The following is a 14,101-nucleotide window of genomic DNA, read 5'->3' as shown; positions in this document are numbered from 1 at the left end:
GAAACATTATACTTTAGATTATACTTTTAATCATGGATTTCGTATTTTTATTTGTTACACACGGACGGTTGTCTATAAAAAGCAGAATTCTGAAAAAGCGTAATTTTCACCGCAATCATAAAACATGATAGCAATATTGTTAGAGAACATGTTCAAAATTCCTTTTAGGCACATGAAGCCTGCTACTGCTGACTTTTTATTTCTAGTAAGAGTACAAAAAAAAAATTGCTTCCCCACTCATTTTGGCATATTACAAAAGCTTTAAATTTAAAACGCACACATACACACACAAACACACCCGCACACACACAAGGAGAACATTAAATTTTGACATGTAGAGGATTTTTTTATAATAAACACAATATGGAAAACTGCAATTTATGCGAAAATATTTTTTTAACTCTCATATAGCTTTGGAAGTTTTTTAAAAACGTAATCAATAAAAGGCAATCAATTAATTGTCAACTCTCTCCTATGCAACTTTTAAACAACATAAATAGGAATTCCATTGCACTAGAAATTTCAGAAATAAGTGAACTTTTTAAGAGATTCGTTCAGAAAATAATAATAAGATGCTGCAATTATGTTCATGAAAAATTTGTATAGATTTAATTGTCTTCAAAATAAATGAATATTTGTGGTTGAAATTTATTAAATTAACCTACTTATCTATACAACTTAGGTAAACTCCTTTTTTTAACAAAAACTTTTTTTTTACAATGTGCGGAAACAGAAACAAAAGAATGGATAATTGGGTTTTGTGTCATAAAATTTCAATTTCCACAGTTTAACTATATGTAAAAGAAATTTCTATTTCCAGAACATACTTTAGGAATTAAAATCAGTATAAAATCCCAAAAGTGTTCAGAAAATTCAACAAAAATAATTTGGTTTCACCAGCTAAATTTTATAGAAAAAAATAATCGTTACTAAATTTTAAATTATCTCTTCTTATCAATGGGAAATTTCAAACTTCTATCTTAATATTTCTTATTGAAAAAAATAAGAAAATTTTTATATCTTATTTTCCAAATATTCTTTTTTTGCTGAAGACCAATTTTTTATCATATTTTTTTGTGTGCTTAAATAATTTCCAATGTCTTTTGGGAATTTCTAATTTATTTTTTTTATCAACGTAGAAATTGTTTCATGACTTCAAGAAACGAAAATTACGAAAGAATTCAACAAAAAAAAATTATTTTCTAAAAATTAGAGTAAGTTATGAGAAATCAGGAGAAACTAAAATAAAATATATATATATATATGCTACGCTTTCTTTCTACAGTTGAAAAAAAAGTTGATTGAAAGAGAAACTGATTTCCCAACTTAATCTCGAAACATGAAACTAAGGAGAAAATTTTCTCAGTTAAGTTTGAAATACTTTTTTATAGCAATTCGGTTAAATTTATATGAAAACTTCAATACATCTGCCAAACTCACAATTTTTTAAATTCAATTCTTTCAGAATTTATTTTATTTACTGCATATTGGATTGTTCTGTTGTTTGGTGAAAATATGATTATTTTAGCACCAAACAACTTTATTCGTTGACTCAAATAATAATAGAATTATAAGGAAGCCTAAATATATTTTTATTATAAAAGCCGTCGCAGTGATTTGTTTTTTTGTTTCCAATGTAACGGTATTTGAATATATTCATACAATAAACTGACTGTTTCAATTAAATTTCTTCTTCCATGTCTTACTTTTGACAGTAGAAGAAACATTCAATCTAGTATTTAATTCAATTATTCAGTTGAAATATTTTATCTGAAATGAATTCCAATGTAAGTGTTATCTTAAATTTCTTTTTCCTTTAAGATTTATTTCATAAATTTCACGTGATATTAATGCAAATATCATTTTGCATATTTCACATTCCATTCCATTAAAATTTAATCTACATTTTTACTGATCTTTACTTCAAAGATAAATGTATTAAAAGAAGAAAAATGAATTCCTTTTACTCCGTAATGAAATAATAAAAAAATAAATCTCTCAAAGATCTCTTAAGAGAAGTTTAATAAATCTGTTATCAGAAGAAAAAAATTAATGACTTCATTCCATGCACTATCATTTAATCTTAAATAACGTTTGCATTACTCTGCGATATCATTATATAGACTTAATATTTTATTTGACCACTGATTTTAATTTCTTTTTCAAATCTAATACACTTCAAATATGCATTTTAGAATATTTGTGGCATATGCTCCTATATTTATGAAATTCTACAATTTATTAAAAATAATTCTAAAAGAAATCTAACAAGATCTAAACTAAATGCAAATTGAGCATGCGATAAGTCTGAAGATCTTGTTTTACCTGATAATGAATGAATACATTATCTGGTAAACAATTCATATTTAAAAACATTTTTGAACTCTAGATAAGAATTTTATATGAATAATTAAACATCTAATAAAAATAATATTTGCCCAAAGCGATGTGGTATTGTGATGACTGCTACTATATTTTAAGAGAAACTTTCTTTTTTTGTGTGCCATTAATGTAGAATTTGTTAATATTTCCTAGGAAATGAAGGGTGACAAGAGCTCATTAATATTTTATAATAAGGCTAAATTATTTGTAGTTTTTAGATAAATGTAAATTATATATTAATTAATAAAATCTCAACTTTAATAGGAAATGACAGATTAAAAAAATATTCGAGTGACACCTTTAAGAATTATATTAAAAGTGCTTAAAAAATACGATGTTTATAATTATTTTTGATGAATATAGAACTATAAAAAATAGTCACCATTTATATATTTTTGTATCTCACATAATAAAATCATATAGATCGGTTTGAGAAACGTTTTAATCATGGGGATAATAAGTTGTCATAGATGTAAGCACATTATGACCTCCTTGAAGAGTATAAAAACAGCAAAGGTAAAAATAATGGAAGATGTTAAGAATCTGCTGTATGTTCCAAATTACTATTTGTAGTTATATGGTTACATTCCATATGCTTTGTTAGGATAGTGAATTGTTTTGTGGATTTTCTAAATAAGTGCGAAACATTTATATATTATATTTTAATTATTTAAATTAAAATATAGAAGACTTTATATAATTTTTTGTTTATTAAAAATTAGGCAAACGTTTTGAATCAGGTTCTCCAGATATTATTGAATTCATTCTTGGTTTATGCTTAAATATCCTTTATTTGTGTCTATAAATGTAAAACATATAAGAAGTATTACTTCATGGATATAAGCATATATACACTCATGTCCATAAATTAAGGAAAATTCAAAGTCACGCGGATATCGAACTACAAAATACATATATCATCCGTAAAATGATTACACACAACTTCAAAAATCATATGCAAATTGCAGGAAGCCACCATATGACACCGATAGTACGTCACAATGACGAGAGTGTAAGACAGTGAAGTATAAGGAATACAGGCAAAGAAGTAAAATTGTTTGCAAGTGCTTTATAAGCCTTTCAGTACAATAACCGCATAGTCATGAAATGATCATGACAAAAAATCATGAAGGCCGCATTTGGATGATTTTTTTACATGGCAGAATTATCGGAATGTGGGCGTACCCAGCTGGAAGTATCCTAGGAACTTGCAATCATCCAGAGTGTCATCAATAGGCTTGGACAATAATTCCAAGATGATGGTAATGTCAGTAGACATTACAGCACATGCCACCCCTGAGTTACCGGTATTTCGCAGTTACTGCCAAAAGAAACAGGCGGAACGCAGAATCAGACTTGTCTCTTCAACTCTCTTCTTCAGCCACTGGTACGACAGTTTCAAGGCGGACCTTGTACAGACGCTTAGGGCATATTGTTCTATATGCCCGTAGGCTTGTAAGATGTGTTCCACTTACTGCAACTCACTGTCGTCTGCGGTTAGCCTGGAGTAGAGAGAATGCATTGTGGACACCGCAACAGTGGGCTTGTGTGATATTTTCCGACGAGTCCAGGTTTAGCCTGCAGTCTGATTATCGCCGGACTTTCATATGGAGTTGGTACCAGTTACCAACAAGAGAACATCATTCAACGACACCATTACGGTGGTGCAGGATTGTTCATTTGGGGAAGAATTATTCTGGGTTCCAGAACTGACCTGCATGTTCAAATTGGAACCATGACAAGATAAATCTATTGGGGCATCATTCTGGAACAACATGTACGTTTGTTTTGGGGCGCAGAATTCGTGTTTATGGATGACATCGCCAACACTCACCGTGCAGACATCGTAAAGGAATGCCTTCGATCGGAGGATAGCACCCATATGGACTGGCCAGCGTTCCCACCGGACTTGAATCCAGCACAGCATGTGTGGGACATGCTTGGCAGACGAGTTGCAGCCCGTCAACCACCTCCAACATGTCTACCGGAACTTCGGAGAGCATTTCTTGATGAGTGATGCAATATTCCCCAAGATCATATCGATAATTTGATACTCAGCATGCCTAAGCGTTATACGGTCTGTATTTCATCGTCTGGGAGATATTAACCATCATACCAACCATGTAATGTTTTTTTCTGCAATTTGCTCCAGGGAGCAAAAAATCACCATTTTTATTAATGATATCAAAAATATAGCATCTTTTTTCTCTTTACATATTGTTTAATAAATAGGCGTTACAAATAAGTCACATTTGTTTTGCTTCTTATTGTTTCTTTTCCTGAACTTGCATTATCCTTAATTTATGGACATGAGTGTATTTATTGTTACTTTGTGCCAGGAATGTAATATATTAATCTCTAGATCAGATTATGGAAGTTTATAGTCTCCAGTAGTATGGAGAATCCAGCGCCTGATATTAAATGAATCTGCAGAGACAGTTCAAATTTCATCGCGTGAATGTGTCGTGGAAGGTTGGAGAGGAGAATGTTCACTCAAGAGTCAGGCCGTCTCGGTTAACTGTTATTCGTAATCTTGGGGTCATTGTAATAGAGCCTGTTTACATCCTCGAAATAGGATTTAAGTCCACCTAAATAAAACAAATTATATTTATTTAGTATGAATTTATTTTATTTTCAGTATCATATATTGGTAAAAATATAACTCCATTTTTTTATATTCTTTTCAGTCACGCCAGGAAGTAAGCTTCTTGCATTTTCTTGAACCTGGTACCTGGTATTTTTCCATCATCAATGATGACAGTGCAACTGTTTCAATTTCCTTTCTGCCCTCTTTAGCCAGTAAGTTAAATGACAATGTGTGATAATACTTATTATTCGTGCTAAGAATATATAAATGTCGTGCATAAAGCATTAGGAATTCAGTTTTACAAAATATATAAATAATGCATAAACAAATTTGCTTTAGAGTTTATTTGGAAGCAAATAGTCAAAAGATATATATATGTTCATATGTAACAATTCAAATGTTCATATATAACATTTCAAAGAGACATGCAAATTATGCAGTGGAATTCAGAAGGAATACAATGCTATTGAACTTCAAAGTCCTTGTATGGGATCTGTTCTTTGGCTATTAGTGGCCGGCAAACGAGAAATTGAATTGATTTTGCTGAGATGTGAGCACTATGGCTCAATAATATTCTGATGATATCGTAATATTCATGAAAGCTTCCGCATCATATCATTTCAAAATATTATCAAAACTACAAATGTTGGAGATTTAGGCTTCAAAAGGTAATTTGAAACTTAATCAGAATTATTCACAATTAATCATGTCGAAGAAAAGAAAAGGGATTATATATTTCCCTGATCTTTTCCTTTAAAATTTTTAAATATAAAATAAAATTAATATTAGTTATGAATAAAAAAGATTGATAGTGTCTTCATATGCTTAAAATGAATAAAAATATTTTTATATGATTAAGAAGCTATAATCAATTCAGTTTCGATTTAAATATTCAACCTCAAAAAAGAAAATTTTGCACTCCGTACATACATTAAGCATAATTCTGAAACTTTTTTCGTTGCAAAATTCTTATAAATGTAATTATTATACTTGAAGAATATACTTTGATAACTGGAATTATCAACATACAAAATTTGGAAATACATTTCCGAATTCCAAAATTTTTACAAATCTCTTTATTGAAAGAGAAAATGTCATGGCTCCGTAAAATAATGTACTTACGACATCAAACAAAAATCTACGTATTATTATTTAAAAGCTTTTTTCCATTAAGTCGATTACGCACTAGTAGAAACATAAATAAATTATTCTTATGATGGTTTGACTTGTCATAAATTAAGAGTTGCGAATAGAAATTCCAAAAATGCACAATCTATCTACTATCACTAAATTATAAATCTTATCGATTACCGTTATAGGATGGAAGCTGTACGTAATACATCAGTACTTAAAACGTTCCATATTTACATGTTAAATCATATACTAATGCCTTCATATACTAATTCAAAAATTTTGTCAGGTTTAGAGAAAATGTTTAATTCTTTCACGTTAGAAAAGGTATTTCCTTTAATTTTTTATTCACTTGTGAAGAAGTGCAGATTATAGTTTTATATTGAGAATATAAAAGCAAGAAAAGATCTGAAAACATTAAATTCAAACTCAATCTGGAACTTTTATTCTAAAACACTTATTTAATTTTAAAATGTCTTGAGATTTAATACTAAATAAACTGCTTTGTAAATATATTTGTATACTAAAACTGCTTGTCACTAAAAAAAATAAACAAAGAAATTCATTCACAGAAATAATCTGTATAATATCGTTCTCCTAAAGCGAAGAGTACAGTAGTAAGCGCAAAATTAAAAATATTAAAATAGTAAGACTCAGTCTCATTTCTTTAACGTTGTCCATATAATTTCAAAAAGTCACGTTATTTGACAGTAAATATACTACATTTTAGCAATAATATTTTCTTTTTATTGTTACTTCTCTAAGTTTTTAGTCTTTTCTACACTAAGGGGTTTTTATATCAAAACAGTTTTGTACTTAAGAAAAGTAAAGCATTCTGTTTTCCTAAAATAGGCATATAAGCGTGAAGATCTACATTTTCGTCCATATGTAAGGCATAAAAAGCCACTTAGCCACGCCCATAATCTCGATCTTGTTCACGTATTTATTAATCTTTCAGGCGCGCGTGCAAACAACTCATCCACATCAATAACAGACGTTCCCAGTTTTTTTCAGAAGAAAACGCCACAAAAAGTTGCACAAAAAGAGATGAAAGGCGTTCCTTAGCTGTAATTCCTAGTGCTAATAACATCGGTAAAAAGTTCCGAGGAACAAATTAGTGAAAATTCTCCAACCCAGTTAAATGAAACTTCTTTTCATTATCCTTTGTGAAAAAGTTCCCTTTTTATGTCTGGCAATGTTTCTTTCCTTTCATTTTTATCATCTGTTTCTTTGGATTCTAATTAACGTTTATTATGGTGTCTTTCAAGGGGACGTGCCAACGTCGTGCCCAAACAATTGTCATCACCATGGCAACTGTCACCTGGGGAAGTGCCACTGCTTTCCGGGCTATATAGGACATGACTGCGCTGACAGTAAGTGTTAATTCTTGTTTCGTTTCTGTGTTGTGTTGCCTTGCGTACAGTCTGACAATTGACAACGGCACCTGATTTGCTTCAAGCGCGAATAAAGCCATTTCTGCCAACAATGCAGCAGTTCTTTCGCGCTCGCCTTTATAATTAATCTCATTTCTAATAAAGTCCTTCCTTCAGAACAAAATGCTGTAGAGAAGTAGATTGAAGATATTCTGAAAAGTAATTGTATTGCATAAATATATTAATTACGTATGAATCAGTGCTAGAAAGCATTTTACAGAATTTGAATTTTTAATAAGCTAACGATTTGATTTGTTGGAAGAAACGAAAGTCTATGCTTCGTTTTTTAAATAAGGAGATTCGGATGTAATACAGAAGTGCATAAGATCAAATTATGCCGTTTTACACAGTGTTTTGTCCTTCTTCGTTTGAATTAATTTAACTTATAATCCCCTATGTTAAAAAATTTTGAATAATATTTTGTATTACAAAAAAAAAGCAAAATCAGAGTCACGAAAATTTATTACTTTTGATCTTCTAATAATAATCAATTGAAATTTTTTGGATAATTACAGCTGCTGAAAATTTGAATAAAATTCAGTGATTAAATCAGTTTTCATCTAAAAGTTTTATAAATAATCTACATGAAGCTTCCTCGCCTTGCAATTAATTGCTAAAAATTATATAAATTTTATTCTCTTTTATTTTAAAATAAACAACGGTTTGTAATAACAGCATCACTACAAATATAAAATGTTTCTTCATTTATGAAATTTTGGGGCTTACTCTTGTATTTTTTTAATTGAATATTACTTGAATCATATTATTTTACAATAAATGTATTTAAATTCTTAGGTCAGAGATGTAAAATAGATATTGAGGATAGTAATTTCTAAAATGAATCATTTGAGTAAAAATTAAAGCAATATTATTTTAATTTATCGTGGAAGTCTCTTAATATAAAATAGATAAAGTTATTGTCATTATTTTCGCCAAAAGATACTTATATAGAGCTAAGATACTTCGCCAAAAGATACTTATATAAAGCTTGAAATCTTTGCTCCTTTTTTTTATTTCCATGTTTCACGTTCATTGCAAATACAAAATTCTGAATAATTTTTTTAGTTTCTTAAGCCGGTACTTATTAGCACTGTTTATAAAGCATCGATTGTTACCTTATCATACGTTTTATTAATGTATGCGACAGATAGTTCAAAAATTCGAATGTTTCTAAATTGGAGGAATTTTGGACTATATAACCTTTGTTTTTATTAATGAAAATTTGAATTTTATAATATTCATTAACATAAAATGCATGATCAATCGATCACTCAATCCCCCCCCCTCTACCCTCACAATACTTAAAAGTGGTTTGAAAACTTGAAATGCTTGAATACTTGAAAGTTCTGACGACACTTAATTAAAATTTTAGAAATTAACAGCATTAAATTTTCAATTTTTCATTAAAGAAGTTCCGGAAGGAAGTTAAGGATTTTCATTAAGCTGCCAATGCTGAGCATGATCATAAGAAGAAAAAAAAAATCTTTGAAAGGGCACTATAATTTACAAATCTTCAATCCAGACTAGTGACAGCATCTGCTTCGTAATGACATGTTTTAACATTCATAAGGCCCTGTTAGAGATTGTATCAAGAAATCTATCTTCACCTAGAACACAGACTGACAAAAGCGGTCAAGAAAATCTCAGGAATTAGGTTCCTGACTCGTCTATTACGCTTGATTATAAACCACATTTTCTCTAACATGGGAGTTTGGACAGAAGATACCCATTAAGGTAGAGTGAAAATAACAAAATCACGAATTTGAATCTTATGTGGAAAAGTGGCTTAATACACAAAGCTTAATTATAATTTAAAATCTTAATTATATCTTTCGAATATAAAATTAAGTTTTAAATATATCTTTTCATTTGTGAAAAATCTGGTTAAAACGGATTGACAAAATGTAATAATCCTTATTTGAAACTACAAAAGATTAAAATTAAAATGTCAAAGAAATAAATGACTGAAACCTCGATAAACAAACTTCATTAATTAAGGTAATAAAATGTCTTAGCTTTTCACTGCATAACACATGCTCCTCCTACGCTGATTTATGCTTTCTCTGTTGCTAACATCGGTATGAACTGCCTACTTTGTAAGAATTTATTATCTTTCTATTTGGAGAACATAGTTCATATAGTTTGTGTTACGTGATTCCCATATTTTATTTCGTGTATTTTTGTTCACGTTCACTGTATTTCTAATCAGGATTCCAGTCATCCCGTATTATTTAAGGCAATCCAAAATGTATCGAACACGATCTCAAAACTTATACCCAGTGTTAGAGTGCACCTGAAAAATAGATACTTATGTTTATAATTACAAATACAAGATTATATAATGCTTTTATATATAAAAACTTTTAATTGAAACAAACAGGAACATGGTATAATTGAAGTGTGTTCCTTATTAATTAAAGATCTTAAATGCTTATAATTGTGTCGGTCCAGTAAGTAAGACATAAGGTAATAGAATATCATTAAAATTTCGTAGTATTAAAAAGAAAAGAAGAAAAAGCTATCTAAAGTTTTTAGAAACTTTTAAACTAATTTAGAAAATAAGAGAAGATAAATCTATTTGATATTTCATTGGGAAATACAAGGATTTCCAATCTGTAATTGCAAAATTTAGGTACCCTTATCTGAAATAGTTTTTTTCACAAAACAAAAACACTTTTCGAAAAATTGTCATTGGTAATTTGATATAAAAACAAGTAGAATTCTTGATAAGAGATTGCAACGGAAAGAAAAGAAAAATTGTAAATAATCTAAAAGAATTCCAACAAAAAGATTTTTAAATACGTATTTATAATATTAATCAATTATAAAAATGATCAAAAGAACTCATCAAAAGTGCAGCGACTTGATTCAAACTTTTCAGAGTTATCTAGGAAATACAAGCAAATATTTTAAAGATAATTACAATAGCATTGTTACTAAGAATTGTTTTACATTAAAATTACCATGGAAGTCTGATAAAAGTAAAAAAGTGTCTAAAAAGAGTTTATAAATCTTTAACTTAAAGAAAAAAGCAAACCTCTACGATTTCTGCCAACTTGTAAAGTACTGAAATTAAAGCAATCGAAAATGTGTGAAAGTTCATAGCCCTACTCAAAAAAAAAAAAAAAAAATAGAGTATATAAAAAACGCAAACAGAAACCAAAAAAAAGTCTATCCTGATCCTATGAGACTAAATAATTGCACTGGAGAATCATTTTACAGAGATATTTATTTGTGAAGGGATACTAAATAATGGACCTAATTGTAGCAAATACATTTTTTTTTTTTTCATGCAGCTGGGAAAAAAATACAAGCGTGATTATTTTTAATGAGAATGGGTTTAAAATATAAAAAGAAATGCTTACAGAAGTGCAAAGATATCTAATGAAACTTTTTATGCTCTATAAAAGGAAGCTTTTTTTAATTCCTTTTAAAGGCTTGAATAAAGTTTCAATATAGTGGACTATTTGGCAACTCGTTTTTGAATCATTAAGTGTTTCAATCTAAATTTATAGAATTATTATTTATTTATAATGAAGATTTAAAAGAGTTTAAATTTAATTTGACAACAGACCATCAATATTCTTGTGATTGTAAGTAATATTTTTATTCTGTCAAAAGTAATTAAATTTCAAATATGTGCATTATTATCACATATTGTTTCTCTTTCCTTTTATAACTGCATTTGGCTCGTTTTGAAATAATAGAGAAATAGTAAATTATATAATGCAGAATTGAATAAAATTAATAATAAATTCAATAATGTTTCTTATTTATTAATTTTGAATATCAAAATACAGTTTCTGGTTTATAAATTTTGGAATGTAAAAAATTATGACACTGTGAATGATTTCACAAAGACAACCCATCATGTTTTTCCTTCTAAATTTCCATTGTGTAGTTTAGTAATTTAGATATTTTTGGCGATGATTTTGGAAATTTTTATTTGAAAATATTTAAACCAAAAGAATTCAAATTTCAAAATATTATCTATTTTGGGATTAACATTCTATTTAATCATCACCATGATCACATGTGAGCAAATAAAAATGTTTTATTCCTGACAGTGATTATGGCTGGGTTTCAGTCATGGATTTAAATACGAAATCTTCAAATCTCGACAGCAGATATATAGGTTACCATGGAGGCTTAGCAATACTGGATGAATCATTCCATATTAAGAGGATATGAAATTTTAGTTAACTTCAAGATATATGTTAAATTATTAAGGATATTAACTGAATTAAAATAAGTTTTTAAGATACATAAGCATGCAATAATCTTCCCACATTTAATATTTTAATGTTAAGGGATAAATTAATTAAATTTAAAAATATTTTTGTTTTATTAGATTATCAAACAATGACGTAACATTAAAATTCAAAGCAATCTATCTTTTAATAAAAAAAGCTTTGTTTTAAACCATTTAACAAACCAAGCAGAATTTAACATAACAATTAGTGATGAATATTATGGATTTTGTAAATAAATGCAGATTAATTACCATTGGCTTGGAAATAAGAAAAAAAAAATATTTCAAACTCTTCAGCAATCATAAAATGAACTATTAAATATTGCAGATTTAAAAAAACCCCAACTTTAATGGCATAGTGATGCCACTATTAACTGAAACACATAAGCAAAATTCTTTAGAAATCCTTTTCTAAATATAGTTTGCAAACTCTTTAGAAATCACATAACTCAAGATCTCGTGCTCATACGTCAAAAACTACGTACAGACACAAAACTATTTTAAATATTTATTTCTTAATTTTTTTCTGTCTCCTTTCTTTCTTTTTCCAAATCGAAAATGGTAAATTTTCTAGTACGTGCTCGCGGTAAAAAATGCATTTCCCATCTATGATAAATAAGCTGCAAATGGATAAATATGTGCACGTGTTTTTTTATCCATTTCGCTCTCCAATCCTTTCTATTAAAATACGAAAACGAGAAAAGATGCAGGGCGTTAGCCCGACATTGATGTAAATAAAATGTGAAAACGCGAAAAAAAGCACCGGTGTAGTGCGGGAGAAAAAAAAGTGATTGATAATGCCGATTTATTTGTGGTGTATATATCTATATGGGTAGTGAAACCAAATAGATGTATGAAATGGTGCAACTGTAAAGGAAGAAAAATGATGCTATGCCCAGAGAAAAATAAATGGGGGATTACCTCTCAAGACGTGGTAATGCAAACATTTAGCGACGTGACCCCTATATTTAAATATTTATTTTATTGCCATGTTTGCCGTGAAAATGATACCGTCAGGAGGCTGCTTGTTTTCTGTTACCAGCTAATTAGTTTTATGGATGGAAATTTTAGACGTTAAACCTCTTTTAAGGATTGCGCGTTTCAGGATGTTGACAAGAAAAGGATTTGTTTCTTTGGTTGGAGGGCACAAAATATTTGAAGAAAAATCGTGAAAAAGGAATAATTATTTTTTTAGCCTTTCCTTTTTCATCTTTATCCCTCTTTAAATATCTTATTTAAAGTTAAAAATCAGGAGGATAAATTTACATTTCTTTTTTTTTTTTTTTTTGTTAAAATATCCATAAAATTGGTAAGGAGATGACAACATCAATAGAAATATTTCTTTTATAATTAGTATATATTTTATAAATCAAAGTTTATTTTCTTAGTTAAATGGATATTTAATATTTATTTATTTAATTTTATGACTTTTCTTTTTCTGGTTGGCAGAGTAGAATTAAAATTCTTCAAAGTTTGCGTCGCGAGGTTTATAACCGAAATTTTTGTGTTTGTAATTGGTTTATATGAAATTGTTTCTTTAATGCAAAAATTGGTATTTTAAACTTATTATTGATTTTACGATAGGTGAAATTTAAATTCTTTTATTTTTAGGGGTTATTTCTTTACGCATAGTAATATTAGTTAGAAACTACATTAAGATGTTAGTTTCTTTTACCAAATCTACAGAATAGTAACTTTTAACTTTGTACACCACTTTTCAAATAATAATAACTGTTATGCTGCATAAGACCTAACTTTATTTGTTCGGTGTCTTTTATTTTCAGGAGATCTTCTGTACAATTTTATATTTTTAGAATTTATAGAATTATGACTTCTGAAAATGACCCCCTCTTTGATTCCCAAAAGTTGTAGAATCATAAAGATTTGAATGGATTAACTTGTTAATAAATTAGAGCAAATAATTAAAAACCTGATTCTATTTCGAATGTAATTTTAAGATCGAAATATTTAATATATTTATTGTATAATTTAACTCTAATAAAATTTGTCTTTATGAAACCATATCTTAGACATTTCAACCATCACAAATGTCTAGAATTTTCTAACTCTAAGTAATTAAAATAAAAATGATTTGAAATGCTTCAGTTACTTTACTTTTTGATAATTTATTTATTACTATTTATTACAAAATAAATTGAAATAACAATTAGTGTACAAAATAAATTGAAATAACTTTATTTGTAAGTGTATATAAATACATTTTTGAACATTGATAGGATATTTTCAAAAAAAAAAAAAAAAAAAACCGGATTTCTAGTGAACATCAGTTGATATTGAAAATAATTATTTCAGCTT

General features: G+C 28.4%; 1 protein-coding gene across 2 annotated transcripts in view; it reads left to right on the top strand.

Annotated features, from left to right (window-relative positions):
- Positions 1 to 14,101, top strand: part of LOC129963242 (teneurin-m-like) — a 638,728-nt gene that overhangs the window by 441,187 nt on the left and 183,440 nt on the right. For both annotated transcript variants that reach the window (XM_056077466.1, XM_056077465.1), the window contains exons 11-12: positions 5,070 to 5,181; positions 7,369 to 7,473. In XM_056077466.1, coding sequence (XP_055933441.1) covers positions 5,070 to 5,181; positions 7,369 to 7,473 — 217 coding nt within the window. The remainder of the gene's footprint in view (positions 1 to 5,069; positions 5,182 to 7,368; positions 7,474 to 14,101) is intronic.

The sequence above is a fragment of the Argiope bruennichi genome, chromosome 3 (genome assembly GCF_947563725.1).
Source record: "Argiope bruennichi chromosome 3, qqArgBrue1.1, whole genome shotgun sequence".
In the NCBI taxonomy this organism is placed as follows: domain Eukaryota; kingdom Metazoa; phylum Arthropoda; class Arachnida; order Araneae; family Araneidae; genus Argiope; species Argiope bruennichi.
This window is presented reverse-complemented; position numbering and strand designations above follow the sequence as displayed.